The sequence below is a fragment of the Crocodylus siamensis genome, chromosome 7 (assembly GCF_052110815.1).
Source record: "Crocodylus siamensis isolate JL-2025a chromosome 7, ASM5211081v1, whole genome shotgun sequence".
Taxonomy (NCBI): domain Eukaryota; kingdom Metazoa; phylum Chordata; order Crocodylia; family Crocodylidae; genus Crocodylus; species Crocodylus siamensis.
The window spans coordinates 89,112,086-89,132,199 of NC_143401.1; the positions used below are offsets into that span (position 1 = coordinate 89,112,086).

Below are 20,114 nucleotides of genomic sequence, written 5' to 3' on the forward strand. Positions count from 1 at the left end.
TGTTAGCTTTTCCCTGGACTCACCCTTCCCGCAGACTGCCATGCCAGGGCAGCTCCCAGGGCCAGTCAGGAGGCACAGGGCTGTTTTAGAGAAAGCCCTGGTGCTCCACAGTTGGGGGCCAGCCCTGCCCTCTCCCGCCCCCCTACCACAATGCGCTCCAAGAGGGGCCTGACAAAGAGCAGGACGTCTCCCCATGAGAGGACATATTCTGGACTTCAGCACTCTGCCTTATTAGCCAGCTCTGCCATGGTCAGAGGGGCAATTAAGGACAGACAAAACCTTATTTCACTCGTTCACTCCTGCTTTTAAATAGGTGCTTAAGAGGCTTTTTTGGACCGAGGCATACAGGCTGCCTGGAAAAGGTGTTCCAAGGAGTGGCAGGTTAGAGGAAAATGGGAACAACGATCCTTTTTTGCTGTCTTATGCCAACCCTGCAGCTCCACAAGCCATCAGGCAGTACGTGCCCACAGGCTGAGATCCTCACCACAAAATGCCATGGAGCGGTACTACGTTTGCAGCTTCCACACGAGCAGCCCTAGCACAGATCCTGGGGTTGAGTGGCAAAGTCTAGAGAGAGCATTTAGGCATGTCCTTCCTGTTCTTGAAAGTTTCCCTTAAGCAGCTGGATGAATCGGAGCTTCAGAAAGCAAGGGCATCCTGCCACTGGTCTCCGATAAGAAACTAATACGAGAAACGGATCCCATGCACTAGCTGCACCATGAAGGGCTTCTTTTCCCCCCCAGAGCTCCCCCAGAGTGGGTCAGCGTCCCCACCCAACTCATTTCTATCCACCATGCATTTCCAGCCTCTCTATACCTTTGCTGTAACAACCAACCTCAACTCTACAGCTTGGATGTGGAAGGGTTGTCAGTCATTTCATACTCTGCTCCCCACACAGAAAACGAAAGAACCCCCCAAGCCCTCTTTCTGCCATCTGGAAGGAAACAGCGCCACGAACTGTAGACAGAAATGGAAAAACCTTGCTCAATACTTTACTCCATGGCCCAGGGCAATATAGATCACACCTGTTGGTCCATCTATGTGTGTAGCTATAGTACATCTGATCATCTTATCGTGGGACTGAGAACAGTACGAGTCCAGACCCACATCCATATTACAGCAACATGTTAAAATAGTATCTCTGTTGTCCCACTGTCTTCCTAATTCAAGGCCATTCTCCTTTGTCATAACTGTGACCCGTCAAGTGGCTTTCGAGGGGTTTATAATAAAACACTGAGTATATTAAATTGAGCTGGTGGGCTTTTTTGTTTGTTTTTATGTGGTTTGTTCCAAAAAGGCTGAACCAACACCAGGAGCTTGGGTGACACTAATGTGACTGCACCTGCGCACCTCTGCCGAATTGCAAGATGTCCTCAAGAATGCCCCATGTGTCCACTAGGTGGCAGGTTTGAGCCACTCGCTGTACATCTTAAGATGGAAAGGAGTTTGGGGTGGGGGGAGACGGGAAGACGCACAGATAAGATGGGAAATCAGTAACAAGGATTTCTGACCCAAACCCTGGCTTTACTCCAGAATAAAGAACCTAGTTATGTCAGTTCTGTAGGTAGCATGATGCACAAATACCAAAAAAGTCACTTTGTCAGGGTAGCATCACCAAATCCATTCCTGGCTATAGCCAGCAGAGTACATAAGACCAGCACAAGCTCTGTGGGAATACCTAGCTCACCTCACCTAATATACGTGTCCGCCTCTGATCCTCACAACTCACACGGGGCTCACTGGGGTTATTGCAAGCCTTGAGAAAGGGGCAGCCCATCACCACCTGAAGGACCAAATCAACAACACCTGGAGCTGGAGGGAACTTAACCTTACCCCTGCATGCACAGTGATACTGGCACAACTCTTATTATCAGGCCCTCAGTATATAGACATAGGATGCTACCCAGCTATCTCTGATGTGCGGTGCAACTTGAGGCACATGTAGACCAGCACAGAACCAGTGTAATTTTGTATATAAACCTGGTGTAAATTAGACTGGCTCAAGAATGGACAAATGTGCCTCTATCCCAGGGTAGCGGTGCAGAGCAGACCGCGATTACAGCACCTGTTTCCTAGGTGGCAAGTAAGCAGGTCTGTTTGCCTTTAGCAAATGGCTATCCCCGGCTGGATATGTACAGATGATGCTTAAACCAGTGTCATTCAAGTAGGCAGATTTTTACTTCTCGTTCTTTTTGGAGTAGTTTTACAATGTTTTAACTTTAGACAAAGCTACCATTAATAGCCAACATTAGTAGCCATGAGCACAGAGCTGCCATTAATAACTAACATTAGTAGCCATGAGCAGTAGATGGGCGATGCCTTTTTTACACAGCTACACTGGTGTAAACGTGCCCCCTCTCCATGCCCTTCCTTTATACCTGGAAAAGGATTTGAGATGCTCAGCAGAAAGGGTCCCATGGGGTAAAAGAGCAAACCCATTACACTGGACAGGGACAGCAGTAGTCCAGCGAGCAGGGCATGCTTCTGTACACACAGCAGCAGTTACATTTGGCCTTTCCAAGCAATTCTTAACTTTTATAGAGCCTTGTCCTGCTGCTTGGTGTGAAAGGCCCAATTCAACATCCCCAGCACAAGCGTGCAAGGGAAGCATCTCCCCCTCCGAGTCATGCTGATGATAAAGAACACAGCCAGGAATAAAGGGAACGGCGCTTTCTCATACCGCTGACTTTAATAGGCATCTGCCCTTATGGAGGCAGGACTTGTGGGATTGGACCTTCGGACTGTCACAAGTGATTTCATAGATTTCATAGACATTAGGGCTGGAAGGGACCTCGGGAGATCATCGAGTCCAGCCCCCTGCCCAAAGGGCAGGAAGTCAGCTGGGGTCGTAGGATCCCAGCAAGATAAGCATCCAATTTACTCTTGAAATTGGATCAGCCAATTTACTTTGCTCACCCCGGCATTTTGATGAAGGAACTGGTTAATGTGCGTGTGCATGGGTGTGCGTGTGCATCTGATTTACTTTGCTCACCCCAGCAGCCTTGTGAAGGAACTGGTTCATGTGGCCGTGTGTGCGCACACAACATCCACGTCCTGGCTGTCCATCAAAGAAACAGCAGTGGGATTGACCTGACATGTATATGGTCCTGTAAAACAAACGTGGTGCCTCATTAATAAAACAAAAAGCATGTTAACTCCCTGGGAGAAAGTCCTACGCAAGTGCAGTAGGGTCCTACCAAAACCTTTTCAAAAGTATGCAGTTAAAGCCTAATTCCAAAGTCCAGTAGAAAAGCTCCCTTTGAAGCAAAACAGCCAGTGTCTTGGCCAGTTTTGAGTGCCTCTTAGGCTGAGAATTTAATATAGAAACACAACAACTGCAGCCCTGCCTAGAAACCACTTAAAGGACTGGGTCTTCATTGTGCAAGGCACTGTACAATACGCAGGAAGAGATAACACCTTTACAGTTAGGGCTGCCAGGCTCCCAAGCAAGGTGGTGCTCTCTCCTGCCATGGGGGTCTTCAAGGAGGAGGCTGGATAGATATTTGGCTGGGGTGATATGCCCCTGACACCCGTTCCTGCCCAGGGCAGGGGGTTGGACCTGATGATCTGTTTAGGTCTTTGGACCCTAAGCACTATGATACTGTCCTCGTACAGTGCACACACCTGCCCCCCAGTATCTTTGCATCTACACATCTACAGCCAAATCCTGTGCTCACTGAAACAGGAGATGTATTTGGACCATATGTAACTGCACAGTATGCCAGAAAAAAGAATAGCTGCCGTTCCAGGAGAACACCCATTGCTACAAATCAAGGTCTTTTTCTTAATGGAGAAGTCACCCAAGCCTCTATCCTTGCTCCAGGTACCTCGAGCACTGACTTCACTGAGTGCTGAAGCAACTGGGGGCTCAGCACTTTTGAAGATCTGACCACCTAAATCAGATGCCTGCATATGGATGGGAGGAGGCTGATGTCAGTCTCCCAAGTTAGAAAAAAATCTCAGCCCAAATGTTTGGGATCTAATAAAACCCATTTTATTGACACATGGTTTACTGGCTTAGCTTAAGCAGGCTTCCTGGATTGCCCCGGAGGAAAGTTTGCAGCCTTTGGCATAAGCTACAAGTCTCAGTGAATCGGGAGTTAAAGGTGCCAGAGGGTTTGGTTCTTACCAGTTAACCAGAGATGTCAACTCGAACCTTGACACTCGTGCCCATGACGTGGGCACAACCCCACAGCTGCAACACTGCACCTTTTCTAGTGCATACCCAGATCCAAACAAAGGTGAGCTAGCTCGTGACAGGAAAAGCACCAGCAAATCAAGGAAGGGGAAAAGAAAGTAGCTTCTTTTCAGGTCTTTGGGAGAAGAGGGCTGCTGGGGTGTGGGGCTGCGTGTAGAGAAGTACACAGCACTATAACCTGAAACTACGTTCTCACTCAGTTTTTATTAAAAGGCAAGAGCTTGCTGGTTTTTGGCAAAGGTGCTTGGGGCAGGGGACTGGGAAAATAAAAAAGTTTAGACCATGAAATTTGTGGCCCTTGCATCCCAAGTTGCTACCAGAGCCAACACCTGGGATGGGAGAAGCCAAGGTACCAGCCAAAATCCTGTGGGGCCAGGCTAACTCACGTTTGCACTAGTTACGCTGTCCCAAGCTCCGACTTACCAGCTGTGACACCCTGGAAAGAGCTTTCCTTTCACCCGCTGCCAGATGGTAATTTATTACCAGCTTTGCAGAGCCCCCACCTTCCTGGTGATGGTGCCAGGTTGAAACAACCTTCCCAGCCTCAGGGACTGAGCTTCCCGCGAAGTATTTTCTCATTAAGGGTTTCTGTTTGAATTCCAGCAAGGCTCCAGGAGTGAATTTAAAAAAAGGGGCTGGGCCGCCTTGCAGCCCCAAGCCAGTGACACTCCTTAATTAAAACATGGGGCTGCGAGGTATTCGGGGCCTTTCTCGGCTGTTGTTTTTAAGTCCGAGTTAAAGAAACCAGCTCGGCTCCACCGACGCTATCCAAACTCTTGATTTTTTTTTCTTTTAAACAAAAGTTGCTTTCTTTCCATTTCACAAGCTGTTTCCTGCCTTGGGACATGATGACGACCCCCGCTCCCCTCCCCAAGTCATTCCTCCCATGCTAAATGCGATCATTATTCACACCTGCCTCACATCAAGTTTCAGGGAGTTGCAGGTAAAGTATTGTTTGGGGCAGTTCATTTGGTAACACTCTTGCCTCTCTCTGCCACACCACAGCCCACCTGGTTTCAACCGTCGGTCCAGGGGTAGTACAGTCGCCCACCCTGGCAATCTTCAAAAAGCGTCTCGACGCCCATCATGCTGGGGTCATCCGTCTTTCCTGCCCAAGTGCGGGGGGGCTGGACCTGATGATCTTGTAAGGTCCCTTCCAGCCCCTAACAACTGTGAGTCTAAATACTTCATCAGGTCTCTCGTCACATTAGCTGGACACCAGCAAATGCCTCTCCACGTGCAACAGCGCACCAGAGCCTGTAAGTCCCGTCTTGCAAACACGACTGGGCAAGACGCACGCAATCTCCGACTGCAAGCACCGCTTGCCTGTCTGGGTGCAGACAGTAGGTACTGCGGGTGCTCCAGCGCATCTGGGATGCCGCATGTGCTCATCATTACAGCAGTTCAGATCCTTTTATGATGGATGTGGCATTATGACTCCCTGCTGCAACTCTGGACCAAATCCCGCTTTCCCTTAACACAATGGAAATGCAACAAAAAGCCAATGTCACCCACTCTGCTTAAGTAGTAATTTAGCCCTTGTGCGAGTTTCAGTGGGGGGGGGTTTCTGCTCAAGAAATTGTTCTGGAGAATTTGAATTGTCCCGCTGGAGATCCACAGAGGTCATGGGCTGTATTTCAGAGGTGCTGAGCACTGCAGCTTTCATTGACTTCACTTTGGGCTGTGGGTGCTCAGCCCCTCCATACGACAGACCCTGCGGCAATATTTTCTCTGTGGCTTTCCAGCCTAGCAAAGGGTATTTCCCCGAGAGGTTGGGTCCCCACTAGGAGCTTCCCTGAAGTTACAAGAAGGATTAATTTGACTCAAGCCACAGCTTTGGCCCTAGAAGTAAAGCTATCGCCTACCTTTCACAACGCACCTCTCATTGAACTTTGCCAAGGAGGTACATCAAGAGCATAGCTGCCCCATTTTGAAGACACACAGCAAGACTGAGTGACTTACTTAAGGTCACCCCGTTGAGCCATGTCCCTCCCAGTCCAGTGCCGTACTAGGCCTCTCCTCTATCTATCAGCTTGACTTTGCCCCAGCACCCAAAGGCAGTGGCCTTCTTACCTGGCTTGGAGAAGGCATCTAGTACCAAACAGGACAGCTGACCATTAGGGGAATGCTCCATTTTCATCCTTCTGGGGTGGGTATTGGCTTTATGTTACGTTTCCTACCTATTACATGCAGAAACTGTGTAAGCAGAGCATTATTAAGGTAAAGACTCAAAAGTTAGGACTGCATGCTCTCTATAGGAGAGACAGGCTCTAAGCCTCCACCCAACCCAACTACAACACCTCGCAGCACCCCTTGCCCAGCCCCACATTGAGCCACACACAAACCTTGACGATTTTTAGTTGTTAAACAGCAGAGAAACTTCTACTGAGGATGTGTAAACTGTGGTTTTTCTATGTGTTCAGAGCTGGGCCAAGTTTCAATGGGTTTTTACAGTATCCCTGGCACAGAGGCATGGCCTCCTGCCACTTGGTATGGCTGCGATCTTAAGAATGGAAATGCTGAGCAGTCAAAAAATATCAGCCCCCAAAAGTTAAACGCAGATTGAACAACTTATTTTTCTTTCATTTTATTCTCCAAAATGGTTGAAACCTTTGAAGTCATCCAACCTAAATGATTAAAATTTGGGATAATACAAGGGACTGAAAACAGGGCCTTATAATGGGAAATGTCAAGTAACTTTAACACTACAGGATGCTCCCAACCTCACTTATAATAAACTAGGTGAAACGCCCAGCCTAAGCCTCCCCAGCCTTTCATATAATCATTATTTTGTGTCAGGTGTTTGCAACCTAGAAGGTCCAGTCAAGCTTGAGGCCCTAATGCATAAAACACTACCCATGTGTGACAAAAGATGAGTCCACCAGAACCTGATTTAATGGTCTATGGTTCTTCCCCAGGGCCCTTGGCCCATTCAGACTTAAAAGTACACATTTGTAAGCAAAAATACTCCTGACTTTCCAAATCTTATCCCCCACTGCCCCCTACCCTCACATCCCTTATTCCAGGATAATTCAAGAAGATCAGAAATGTTCCTAGTAGCAGCGTATGAACACAAAGAGAATACACAGACAAATTACACACCCGTCATACCAACACATCTGTAATCAAGCCTAAGTGCTTACAGATTTATACCAACCCAGCGGGCAACCTATGTACAAGGGAAACGTTTAAAATACCAGTAGGCTGCTAATGAAGTGCATCTCTTACCGCAAGCTGAGGGCTCTAGAAAACAAATGCCTTTTTTGTTAAACAAGGAAGAACCAATGAAAGCAAGTTGTAAAAGGACGGGAGGAGGAAAGAGTGCGTTAGGTGAATTATACCACGGAAAATCCTGGAGTCTCGTAAAAATATGATGCAATCAAGCAGGAAGGGGTGGAAATCAAACCATCAGCACCACAGAGAGATTGCAAGGTAACAGAGAATACTTTTCATTGCAAAGTTTGGCTGGAAGGGGACCCCACTCCACAGGCATATTGACATTATAAAGAACAAACCTTAGTCTCTGGATTTTCGCTGGGAAACTCCTCTGGCCCATGTTCTCCGTAACAAGTGGCCACTGACATTTTTTACATCAGCAGCAGCATGTAGTCAGGGCCCTGCCAAGAGGAAGCGATGTTAATGGGTTAGTCTCCTTTTCTATCCCAAATGTCAGACTTGCACTTCTGCTCCTGTTTCCTCTTGCCTTGGGTGCTCAAGCCAAAAGGCCAAGCTGCTGAAGCTGTCGCAGAAAGACACTCCCCGTCAGAGCACGGCAGTTTCCACCGTAAGGTATAAGATACAGTCACTGTTGTTTCACGGGGGCAGCTTCCATCTCTGGATCAGTGTCCTTTAAACAACGAACCTGTGAAATAATGTCTGCGATTTTTTGGGGCTGCCTGGGACAGGCTGTTTGGGTGAGAGGATTCTTGCTTTTATCACAAACACCAGCAGTCCCAGTTACACTTCCTGGTAAACCCCCTAGCACAAGTGGAGCTGCTCTCGCTACCTCCCGGGGCGATGGGCTGCATGGGAAAAGCAATTAAAGCTGCAACATCAGAGTGGATAACAAGCCCTGGGAGAGCAGTAGGGTCAGTTCAAGAGCTTCACAGGCAAATGGATTCGGTGATCCATTAAATGACAAGCTCCGAAAGCGCCAGGCACAGGGCCAAATTCTGCTCTTTGGCAACTAATGTATTGACATCCTGGCCCATGATTCCCTCCCACCCCCTCTAAAGCTCCTGTGATCATGCTGAGGATGAAGTCAAGAAAGGACAACTTAAAGGCAATCAAGGGCACCAGAAACTGCCTATTCCCGTCAAGCTGGCACACTCCACCTTGCTCATTGCTGTGAAATCTGAGCACTTAGAGGAGTCCCTTTACCGATCCAAAGGGAAAACCAGAGCTGGTTTGGTGAAGCCACGGAAGGAATAGCCAAAGGCATCAGAAGAAGGAGTTGTGGTTTGGCTTTGAGAAAGGCAGAAAGAAGAACTCAGAGTGAGAAATGTGGCATAAAAAAAAAAAAAAAAATCAGTGAGCAAGGAGCCAGCCTACAGGAGGAATGGAGGAGTGAGGGTGGGAGGATGAAGGAGGTGGAAGAAGAGAAGCACACAGAGATTACAGCAGGAAATGGGTGGCAAAGGCCATTTTAAAGCCAAGGCAGCAGACAGGGCGAGAGCCCAGTTTCCACAGCAGATCGGAGCCGTATCTGTAAGAGAGAGGGATGGAAGTGCTCTGCCACAGTCTCAGTCGTAGCACAGATAGACAAAACCTCTGCTGCCTTCCCCGAGTATGGAGAATAGGAACTGGCTGCCAAGGAAATCATTTTGACCCTTCAGGAGACTCAACCGCTGAGCACATAAGATCAAAACAGCCTTTCACTTAAGCCCGGGACTTGTCCTCTCCATTGCCAGAATGTTTTAAGCTACTTGTCCCCAGATTTAAACAAGCCATTTCTCATCCAACACCTACGGTTCATGTTACACGCTGGTTAAATAAAACAACCGTCACGTTAAATGGCTGTAGCCCCAGCTGAAAGTCAGAAAAGGCATTAGGCACAAAGATAACGTTTTAATGTGAAGGCATCTTCTTATAAAAAAAATAATAAAAATGCCCGTGAAGCGAAACCCCTATGAGATCACTCAACATACAATAAACAGAGAGAGCGCAGCAAGGGAACATCAGCACATTTGGCACATAGGAAAAATAAGCAAAACTTAATGAAGACCATCATTGGCGCTCAAACCTCTCGCTTGGATTTGTTCCCCGGTGTTTAACAAGCGATTCATTCTTGTGACTAGCTGCTGGGATATTTTATGGTGCTGGTAAAGAGAGTCAGCACGTTACAGCCAGCTCAAGGCACTCGAACTCCTCGACTGCACCCAAGTCTCTGGCTTTTTCCAATCATACTAGTATAGAGTAAGCCCAGCAGGATCTATTGTAATCATCTGTTCTGACCTCCCTATATAATCTCGCTGCCCATTTTTCCATCAAAACCATCACTTCTGGCTGAACTTGGGCGTTTCTATTAGAAAGACACCCAGTCTTGAATGAAAGATTTCATGTGATGGAGAATCCATTTCAACCTTTGGGGTGTGCTTTGAATGCTTAATCGTACTCACTAGTACCAGCCTGCACTTCATACACGTCCACCTCCCAATATCTTCTTAGAGTTATTCCCCTTGTGCCTGAACCCCCACATTGCTAGCTTTCCCCACATATTCATGCTGATTCAAAGGTCTTTCAAGATGCCTGTGGAAAACAAAAAGTGGAATACACTAATTTCGTGGCGCGGAGAAGCAGCATGTCGATAATAAATATATAGACGCACAACAAAATGCATTACAAAAAAGTAAAACAGCACTGGCTGCGGGCCAACCCAGCTCGTGTCACACGTGAATTCTGAGCGTCACCAATTCGGCCTCCAGGAGACTAAACCAGTCATTGAAGTACTTGGTAACTGCTTGCCAGATCTTCTTGTATATTGATGACCCTAAGCAAAAGGCGACTGGAAATACCGAGACCGTCCAACTCAGTGTTGAGGGTGGGCATGTCTTCTGGCGTGCCGGAGAGCTCTGTAAAACGGCTGCAATCCCCGACTCTGATTCCACTGTGTTCGGGGACGGAGCAGGGATCTGGAAGAATCACCCCTTACAATTCCTGTTGCAAAAATAATAATAATTAAAAAAAAACCAAAAGAGAAAGACAGGCAAAAAACAGATTAACATTTCAAGGCAGAAACAAAGCCACACTCAATACGTTATTTGACAAAGAGAAGTGAGGCGACTGCAAAAGGCACGTGGCATGATGTTAACCTGCACAGGGAGGGATACCACGACAAAGCTGGGACCCCTGGCTCCTATTTGGCTCTGACCAAGCATGCAACCTTGGGCAGACGGCTCACTACAGAGGACTGGCACTGAGTCCTGCCCCCTGCACGTACGTGCAACCATTTGCCTAAGGATGCTCTGTAATTGCTGCTTCAAACCCTTGAGCACAGCTGCATGGCACAAACCCAGAAAGACCAGAGGCTCTTACCCTCAGGACTGGGCAAGGAAGGAGGGGACAAATATCAAAACCACCCTGTCCTTTCCATGCTGCCAAATGGAAGGAGAGCCCTGGTAGTGCCCGGCTGGATGCTAAGAGGGTCCCAGCATGGGAAAGAGACTGCTGGGATGGAAATTGTTGAAAGCAGTGACTTGTGACCATCCAGGGTTTAACCAAAAGGTGCAATCTCTCTCTCAGCACTAACATCTCACCTAAAGTGAGCCAAGATGACCTTCTCTACCATAACCCCAGACTTTGAGATAAGCTCAGATTGCCAGGGCGCTACACAAAGAGGGAGAGCGGTGAAAACTTCGGGGTATCTTCTTGGCCCTCCTGTCACAGCGAACATGCTCTTATGGCTTTGGGGAAAGCAGCTCCTTGAAAGGCAGCTTCCCTCCCCATGATGCTGCTGTGGGTGGCAGGGTGGGATGTCCCCAAGAGATCCCAGCAACCCAGGCTTCCCTTCTCCCGGTGGAAAGGAGCACTGTACTCTCTGAACCCTGTGCCCCGTCCTCACCAATCCACCCAGTGGATGCCACCAACTATTCACCCGAGAGGCAAGCGAAGTTTTGGGGTGAGTTACAAGGAAAGAGAAAAGAAAGGAAAAAGGAGGTGGTAGCAGTAGTGGCAGCAGGGGGCAAAGCCAAGGGGTGCAGGCCAATCCTTCCCCAGGGCCGGAAAGGAAGAAGCAGGTCCCGCCCCAATCTCCAATGTTGCTACTGCCCCTTGCCCAAGCTCTTGCCCTTTGGGAAGTCTGTTAGCCTCAATCTGCTGTGCCAAGTGGAAATCCCAGAGCGGTCCCGCTGGCGATGCTTACTGCTTTCGCAGTGTGGTCCTTCCCAGCCGCGGCACTCGCACCGGTAGCTGCCGTTCCCGAGTACACACACGCCCTCGTTCATGCAGGGGTTGGGTTTGCACAGGTTCACGGGGCTCTTGGCCTCTGGAGCGGACAAAACACAAACACAAGGGCATGAGATGGACCCACAGATCTGGAGGCCCTCGGGCGCACTGAGGTGCAAAAACAAGGAGACAAACACCACCGGAGAGGAAGTCTGCGAGCCCTGCACCCCTCTCTACGAACTTCTTCCTCGGGGAACTTGCAGCCTGCTGTGACCCCTCTGGGGGCATCTCACACTCCCATTGTGGGGGAGACAGATATCTTTCAAAGGGCTGCTTTTCATTTTACCCACAGCCACAGGAGCATGGTTGCTGTGACAGGGGTCTAAGGAGAAACTCTTAAGTTTTCACCACCCTCCCCCTGTCTGTGACACCTTGGTAATATGGGCCTACACCAGAAAGTCTGGGTTCATGGTAGAGGAGGTCATCTTGGCTGGCATTAGCTGACAGCTCATTAGTTCACGGCAGGGGAGAATACAAGCCATTTGCAACACTCCCAAGTTCACTGCAAGAGCAAGTCGGCATCAGAAGAGGAAGTCAGAAAAAGACAAAGATCATTACTTCAGTAGATGTCTGAATTTATAGCTTGATGTTGTTCCCAAAGTTTAAGGGAGTACAAACAACCCTGCTATTAGGCAAGGTGTCTTTAAGAAAAGCAGGAAGAGGCAGATGTTTTTAAACACCATCATCAATGCATACTGAATAGAGGACCACACAAAATCCCCAGATCCAGACGTTATAGAAGGTGGCGAGACACATTTCCTGCCTTAACCAGCTTGCAATCAAAGCCCCAGTCCTGTGCTAGCTTATTTAGCACAGATCAAAGAGCCCAGGTCTGAGATAGACTGGTCGAGAATAGGATGGGTTTCAACACAGACAAGTGCAAGGTGATGCACCTGGGGAGGAACAACTGGCACCATGCCTACAGGTTGGGGAACTCCCCTCTTGTCAGCACGGAGGCAGAAAGGGATCTGGGGGTCATCATTGACTCCAAGATGAACATGGGCCGGCAGTGTGGGGACGCAGTCAGGAAGGCCAACCGTACCCTGTCATGCATCCACAGATGCATCTCGAGCAGGTCCAGGGAGGTGATCCTCCCCCTCTATGCGGCACTGGTCAGGCCGCAGCTGGAGTACTGCGTCCAGATCTGGGCGCCGCACTTCAGGAGGGACGTGGACAGCATGGAGAGGGTCCAGAGGAGGCCACTCGCATGATCAGGGGGCAGCAGGGCAGGCCCTATGAGGAGAGGCGACGGGACCTGAACCTGTTCAGCCTCCACAACAGAGGGCTGAGGGGGGATCTCGTGGCCTGTTACAAACTAGTCAGGGGGGACCAGCAGGCACTGGGGGAGTCCCTGTTCCCCCGAGCACCGCCAGGAGTGACCAGGAATAATGGTCACAAGCTGGCAGAGGGGAGGTTTAGGCTAGATATCAGGCGGCGCGACTTCACGGTCAGGGCGGCTAGGGTCTGGAACCAGCTTCCAAGAGAAGTGGTGCAGGCTCCTACCCGGGGGGTGTTTAAGAGGAGGCTGGATGAACACCTTGCTGGGGTCATTTGACCCCAGTACTCTTTCCTGCCACGGCAGGGGGTCGGACTAGATGATCTGCTCAGGTCCCTTCCGACCCTACAAACTATGAAACTATGGTCAAGCACAGGACAGCCATTCACTGGCAGGATTTTGGTGGGAAAACAGGAAAAAAGGGATTTCTGAATGCTGCTTGCAGGAGGGAGTTGACAGGACAGTGAGAAGCTCTGAGCCCAGGCTATTATTAATTCTCTTTAAATTTGACATCCAACAGGCTTTCCAACCCGCCTAACTTTGCGGGCTGCAGCTGTCAGCAGGGGTCTAGGCTTTCCATGCCTCCCTGCTATAAATATGTCAGGTTAAGTAGCAGCGTCTCAGGAGAGCCCTTTACCACCACCACTGGCATTTCTGCCATAGCATCTGCAGGGGTGTGAAATTCTGCAACTACACAACTGAAGGGTTGGGAACGCGGGTCTTGCATCCACTCCACTTTTACTCTCTTGCAACTGGGAGCTTAAAAAGGAGCATCCTCCACTCCAGAACATGGGGCTTTTTGCAAGCCATTTTCTATCAGGATCGTACTACTTGGTTGTTATCTGATAGGGAAACTTGAAATCTTCCCCAGGGAAGGTAACTGGTGGCACGGTAGCATGCTGATTACTGCAGGTACAGGCCATTGGCCTCTACTGAATGGGACAAGAATGACCCCTCCCACCCCCCTGGACGAGCTGCTTGCGGCACCATCCTGCTCCCCGCCGCGGTGCTGCGGCCGTGCATTGTGGCCCCAGGCCCCAAGCCCCATGCACCACCTGGCTGGGCAGCAGCCCTAGCCCCAGCCCTGCCCAACTTCCTCCCTCCCTATGGGGGCCTTAATCCCACCCCCCACCCTTACCTACAGGAACTGCTCTCCAGGCTGCCTGGAGGCCACGTGCAAGTCTGTTCACATGGTGCCCCCTGCCTGACCACCCCTCCCACTCCCCCAGCCCCTTGAAGGCTGCAACTCTGCCAGCCTGCGGACAGCTCTTTGCAAAACTGCAAAATCTGTGGGCTTCTCCACTAAAACAAGAAATCCATGTTTTCCTCGGGTAAAGGTGGAAATCCTCATTTTTCTCTGTCTTTCTATGGGAAAATGGAAACACAGATCTCTGCTCATAACAAAGCTCCCCATATCCATGGGGAGAATCACAGGATTTTGTTTTCATATATAAAACCATTGCTGGAGAAAGAAAAAAGCATGCATTGTAACAGAGCGAGACTGCACATTCCCATAAACTATGACCATTAGTTTAGGGGGGGAAAAAAAAAAAAAAATCACTGCTCTATTTCACTTGCCCAAGCTACAGTGGGTTCCCAAGAGGACACAACTAGCCTCTGATCCATCAGAGCATCCAAATACTATCTTAAATTGATGCTGAAGAAGCCAGAAGTTGAAGACACAAAGACACTGCGCGATGGTTTTGGTTCCTCAAATATGAACGGAGCAGACACATCCAGCACAGCGACAGGCAGAATAAGCTGCACTATCATTTGCTGGTCACCAAACTCCTTAAAGCTCAGTTGTAAGCAACATGATTACAACACGCTGTCGTCTGCCCGTGAACAAAGATCACCAGAGTTGCATAACAAGGAGCCGATCTGGATGTTACCTTGCAGCGCTGGTGCTTGATTGATCACCCAGAAATCCCATCAACGCTGGGAGACCGAAGCACTGGTCCCAGGAGCAACCGCTACAAGGGCAGCATAGGATCATCATACTTCCAACTCACACCTTCATTCTTTGCCGCTATTTTTTGCTTACTGACCTCTTACCCACTCCCTACACCCGTCTTCACTGATGAGGTTTCCTGATGAGGAGAAACTTGGAGGCCACCCACGTGATCTCCTCTCTCCGACGTCCCTCCCGAATCGAGGTCTCCTTCCTGCCAGTTGGTGGGCTCACCAGCAGAGCCGCCTGTGCTGCCATAAACATATTCACGGTGGCGCAAAGCACAAGCAAACAGATGTCTGTGCTCTTTGTTGCGCCACAAACGTCCAAATCCATGTCTGAGACCAAAGACGGTATTAATTTGTGCTGCGGTTTTGTGGCAGTCCACATGCTCCGGCGGTAGGCACTCTCAGGGCTTAAGGGGCTCAATCTTGCATGTCCCATGAAATCCTCTCTAGGGGTACTCCCAGGGCACACAAAACCAGGCCCCGGAGGCTTCAGAGGCACCTGCCTGGATTTCCTGCTTGCAGAGGCATGCCCAGAAACCCCCACAGGGGGATTTTCGGGCACGTGCATCATGCTGCTGCAATCTGGGTCAGTTCCCTTGTTTGTACTTGTGCCCCAGGATTGGGACCCTGAAGTCCCACGAGCTGCAGGGGCCAGACCTGGATGGACGGTGGGTGATGTCTGTGCCACCCAATGAAGCAGAGCTCCCTGGGACTCTCCATGGCACAGCTGATGCCACAGCAAAAATGATGCATGTTTTTAGCCTATGCAGCCTTTATCCTCCCCAGGCTCGGTGTTGCCAGAGAGATTTTCATCCTTCCTTCCAGACTAATCCCTCCGGCCCCTGGTTCATTAATTGTTGAGCTCGTCCAAGCTCCCCTCAATCTGTCTCTCTCTTTCTGGAAACATGCCTAGAAAAAAATATAATACTCCAGGTACCCAAGCCAGTGGATCATGTAATTCAATAATTCTTTTCCCCCAAGCACCACACAGCCTGTACTTTTATTGTTGCGTCTCAGACTCTTGGCAAAAGACTGAACTGAGAGTTTTATCTGTTATGCTGTCCTTGGCCAGGGTACTGCAAACAGTAATTACCAGCATGAGTAAAAAACAGCTGAAATTCAGCTGCAGGAAATGCTGCGTTACCTTCCCAGAATTGCTGCGCCCTGCTACCTCCTCTAGGTCATCCTGTATTTCGTGTACTGCAATGTATGGTTTTTTAAAGGACCTGATATACTACACTATAGAACCACATTTAAAATTCCCAAGAAGAAACGATATGCAAAAGGCCTGCCAGGGGACAGATGTCTAACAACGGAGAGACAGCTATTTAACGCTATTCTGCCCAATGTGCTAAAAGATAGTGCTTTTCATGGTGCTGTTAACCCATCTGCAAGAGCAGATGTGAAAAAGCAACCAGAGTTTTGCTCCACTGAAGGACACAGGTGGAAGTTAAACTCAGACCAACAGAAATAAGGCACAAAGTTTTAGTGGTGAGGGTGGTGAACCACTGGAACAAGCTCCCAAGGGAAGCCGTTCTCCAGCTCTTTATCATAGGGTTTTAGGGAAGTAGGGCTGGGAGGGACCTCATGAGGTCACCTAGTTCAGCCCCCTGCTCTAGGCAGGATCATCCCCGACTAAATCATCCCAGCCAAGTGTCTGTCCAACCTGACCTTGAACATTTCCAAGGATGGAGATTTCACCACTTCTTCAGGTAGCCTGCTCCAATGGGCACTGCTCCTAGTTGTGTCCCATACAGTCACAGAGAAAAGCCCATCTCCACCCTCTCCAACATCGCCTTTCAGGTATTAGAAGACTGTTATCTTATCTCCCCTCTGCCTTTTCTTCTCCACTTTGCCGCTCTCTGCAGCTGTCCAAACGACCAAGAGCTCCCAACCTTTCCAGCTCTGAGATGCTCTTGAGAGGGTCTTTTAGTACACATACGAGCTGAAAAGGTCTTTAAACCCCACATGACCGGCTTTGGCGCGTACGTGGTCTAGACCACGCGCGGGAAGGAATCCGCGGCGCTGTGAAATGAGACGGCCCCTACAGGGCTGCAGCCTCCACCAGGTGCCATTTGGGCCGACACAGGAATTCCCCGAAGTTTGCTCCTTTGTGCAAACCCGTAATTAGCTAAGCTACGCGCTCCAGTGATTTCATGGTCTATAAACCAGCTGTGTTGTTTTCCTGGGAGGATCGAAAGCAGCACCATGTCTGCTGCGTAGGACAGATTGCACACTCACTTCTCTTATTATGCAAGTGACAGCAGTGACAGGTGCTGCCAACAAGAGCCCTATGGTCTGAGCCAAAACGCGAGGTCCTTACTCATGCAAACTCCCCCTGAAGTCAGCGAGCCAGCTTTGAACACATATAAAGTGAAAGAACTACTTGGTGCACAGAAGAGAGAGAAATCCCTTTTCTTCACAGCAGGGGCACCCCCATGCGCTTGCCCTTCATCCCACTCAGCCCAGTACGCGGCCAACCCTCCCACACGGGGACTCTCCCCCTGTAACGTTAGGTTCCCATCTCTCCCTTACAGATGCAACTGGGAAGGACTCGGCAGGTCTGAACCCTCCTCCCCCAGGACAGCGACTATGTGTTTAACTCCACCTGTGTAATGGCAGGAGCCCACTCCCACGGATATGGCCTTGCAAACACAGCACACAGAGCCTTTGAAGAGAAGCCCTTAAGTTACTGTGTCTTGGTTGTCTGCACGGTGATCGCTTCCCGCGGCGTCAGCTTTGGGGCGCTCTCGCCCGACCCTTCTTTGATGCAGGCAACTGCATCTTTAAAGACAAAGTGAGCATTAGCTGGGGCTCTTCTGATTGTGGGTGTTTTCAGACAAGGACAGAACATCTCTCCAATCATTTACCATCACCGCTAGCATAACAAATGGAGGTTAGTCCCATTTTTGTCTCCGATGTAGCACGACCACCTAGTAGGACTGACTCGGTATGACCCCAACTCAGCATGGGCCCGACTCTGCAGGACCCCCTGCTCATAAAAAGTTAAAACACCTGACATTGATCTTAGGTGAGGCAGCACTTTAAAAAGACGTTTCTTCCTTTCTGCAGAATTACCCAGTGAAATAATTTCCCACCTATTGAAAGGACTTGACCATTTAAGTAATTACCATATACAAAAGCCTAGATGCTCATACAGTTTCCTTCCCCGTGGTAATGGAGTATGCTCACAGCAGCCCCTAGGGAAGTAGTACTGTTCTTGCTTACCCAAGGGGTAACAAGGAGCAAATGAAGCAACTTGCTGAGATCATGCAGGGAGTCAGTGGTCCAAGCCAATGCAGCAAGATTGCATGCTGAAGTAGTAAAGCATTGAAACCACTGCACTAAATCACTGTCGTGGCACCCTCCAGTGTCTTACTATCCTCGCAAGGGTGCTGCAGGGGGCCACACAACGTGGGCACTGTGAGGTGTGTAAACATTCACAAAAGAAACCCAGAGGTTTTAAACAGGAATCCCTAGTATTAAAAACACTCTGACCTGGTGTGGGCTTCCTGAGCTCTTTGCAACAGAAGAACTGCTCTATTATTTTCTGGAATCAAAAAAAAAAAAAAAGGAAGTGAAAACTAAGAACTGGTATTTTCCAAGGAGCACCCTACGTTAATTGAGAGGTGCCTTGAGTCTAAACAGGTTAAGAACCACTGCATGAAACCCTTGTAGACAATGATCAAGTCCTTGTCTGTACTCGTACATGAAACAGAACCTACTGGGCCCTGCAGGGTTATCTGTCAATATAAACACGTCACCTTTTGCATGTACCTTTGCGGTTTGTTGTAGCCTTCGTGCTTACTAGCACATGGCAGAAGGCAACACAAAGAAAAGAACCAAAAGGCTGAGAAGTATGCCTCTATCCACCCCCCTCCTTTGAGCAGCAAGGGCCACGTTTCCACAGGTAGCAACGCCTGCCCTGGGTTTACCACTGAGAACACGCAGCATCACTCCATTCAGAAAAGTGAGAAGGGAGGTGGGGAAAAAAAGAAAAATAAGTTTACCTGCATATCAGGTCCATGTTTGACTTCGAGCGCCCATTACTGGTTTATGGCCAGCAACTAGAAGGGCAAACAAGTCAGCCATGAGGAGACAATGGGAGGAAAGCAATGAGCTCTGAGCGACAAGTCTCAGCTTCTGGCTCCAAACCTGGCCAAAATCTGCTAGCATAGAAAGCTTGCTTAGTAGGTCAGAAGGAAGAGACCAGCAGCTGCTTTGTAATATGTGCCCTGTTCAACTCCCGTACGACATGGACTGCCTTGTATACGTGCAGGGCAATGAATCCCATGCCTCTAAGAACCAGAGTACCTGACTTAATCTGAGCAGGATTACAAGAGCCAGCCACGCCAAAAGAAACCCTGGACTGTGGATTTAGGAGACCACTGAGTAACCTTTGGCAAGTCACTTGCTCACTCCATGCGCTGGTTTACCCATTTATAAAGTGGAACGAACGTTGCCTCCTATGAGGTCTACCGAGAGCTGTGGACCACTACCTCAAGGAGACCCCTGGTCTGCCTGCTGTACAAGGCTTTGAAGAGCCACTTTTGGATGAGCCATGCAGCTAGGACTTGGCTCCCAAGAAGGGAAATCACAAATGGTCTCACCTTCACATATTCTTCTGATGATGAAGTCTTCGTGATTTGGCAGCTCTTCATAAGAGGGGACGTGCATCAGATGGTGGGGAGAGCCGGTAATCCTGAGCAGCACGTCACGCTGGACGCTCCCGATGCCCACAACGAACACCAGCACGCCACTGTCCCGCAGCTGCTGAGCTGGAACTGCTGCATCCTCTGCGCCCCCGCCATCCGTGATCACCAACACCGCCTTGCTCACGCCTGGCCTGGCCCCCTTCGGGACCGTCATGACACCGTCATGGATGCGCAGCAAGGCGCTGCCAACGGAGGCTGAGCCACCAACGAAAGGCGCGTTGTTGATGGCTTCGAGGAGGGCCGTAGCGGTGGTGTGCGTGTCCAGCGCAAACACCGTGCGGGCTCTGCTGCCGTAGACAACGAGGCCGATCTGGGCGACGTCCCGGTTGATGTCGAACTGAAGGGAGCTGGAGCGGACGAAGTCCCGCAGCCGCAGGAAGTTCTCCTTGCCCACGCCTGTCGAGGCAGCCAGCGCAAACACCAGGTCCAGGGATTGAGACTGGCAGCCTGCGAGGCAGGAAGGAAGCAAAAATGACTTCAGATTGCAAAGGCAAATCCCTCTCTGCGGGAACGTACGGCCCCA

General features: G+C 49.7%; 1 protein-coding gene across 6 annotated transcripts in view; it reads right to left on the reverse strand.

The window, feature by feature from the left end:
• Positions 1 to 9,245: 9,245 nt before the first annotated feature.
• The window catches only part of VWA2 (von Willebrand factor A domain containing 2), a 50,599-nt gene continuing 39,730 nt past the window's right edge, over positions 9,246 to 20,114 (reverse strand). For 5 of the 6 annotated variants that reach the window (XM_090058483.1, XM_090058481.1, XM_090058480.1 and 2 more), the window contains 3 exons: positions 19,487 to 20,038; positions 11,559 to 11,681; positions 9,246 to 10,354 (listed from right to left, as the gene is read on the reverse strand). In XM_090058483.1, coding sequence (XP_089914609.1) covers positions 10,227 to 10,354; positions 11,559 to 11,681; positions 19,487 to 20,038 — 803 coding nt within the window. In that variant the 3' untranslated portion in view covers positions 9,246 to 10,226. The remainder of the gene's footprint in view (positions 10,355 to 11,558; positions 11,682 to 19,486; positions 20,039 to 20,114) is intronic. The other variant, XM_090058479.1, reaches the window with a different exon arrangement.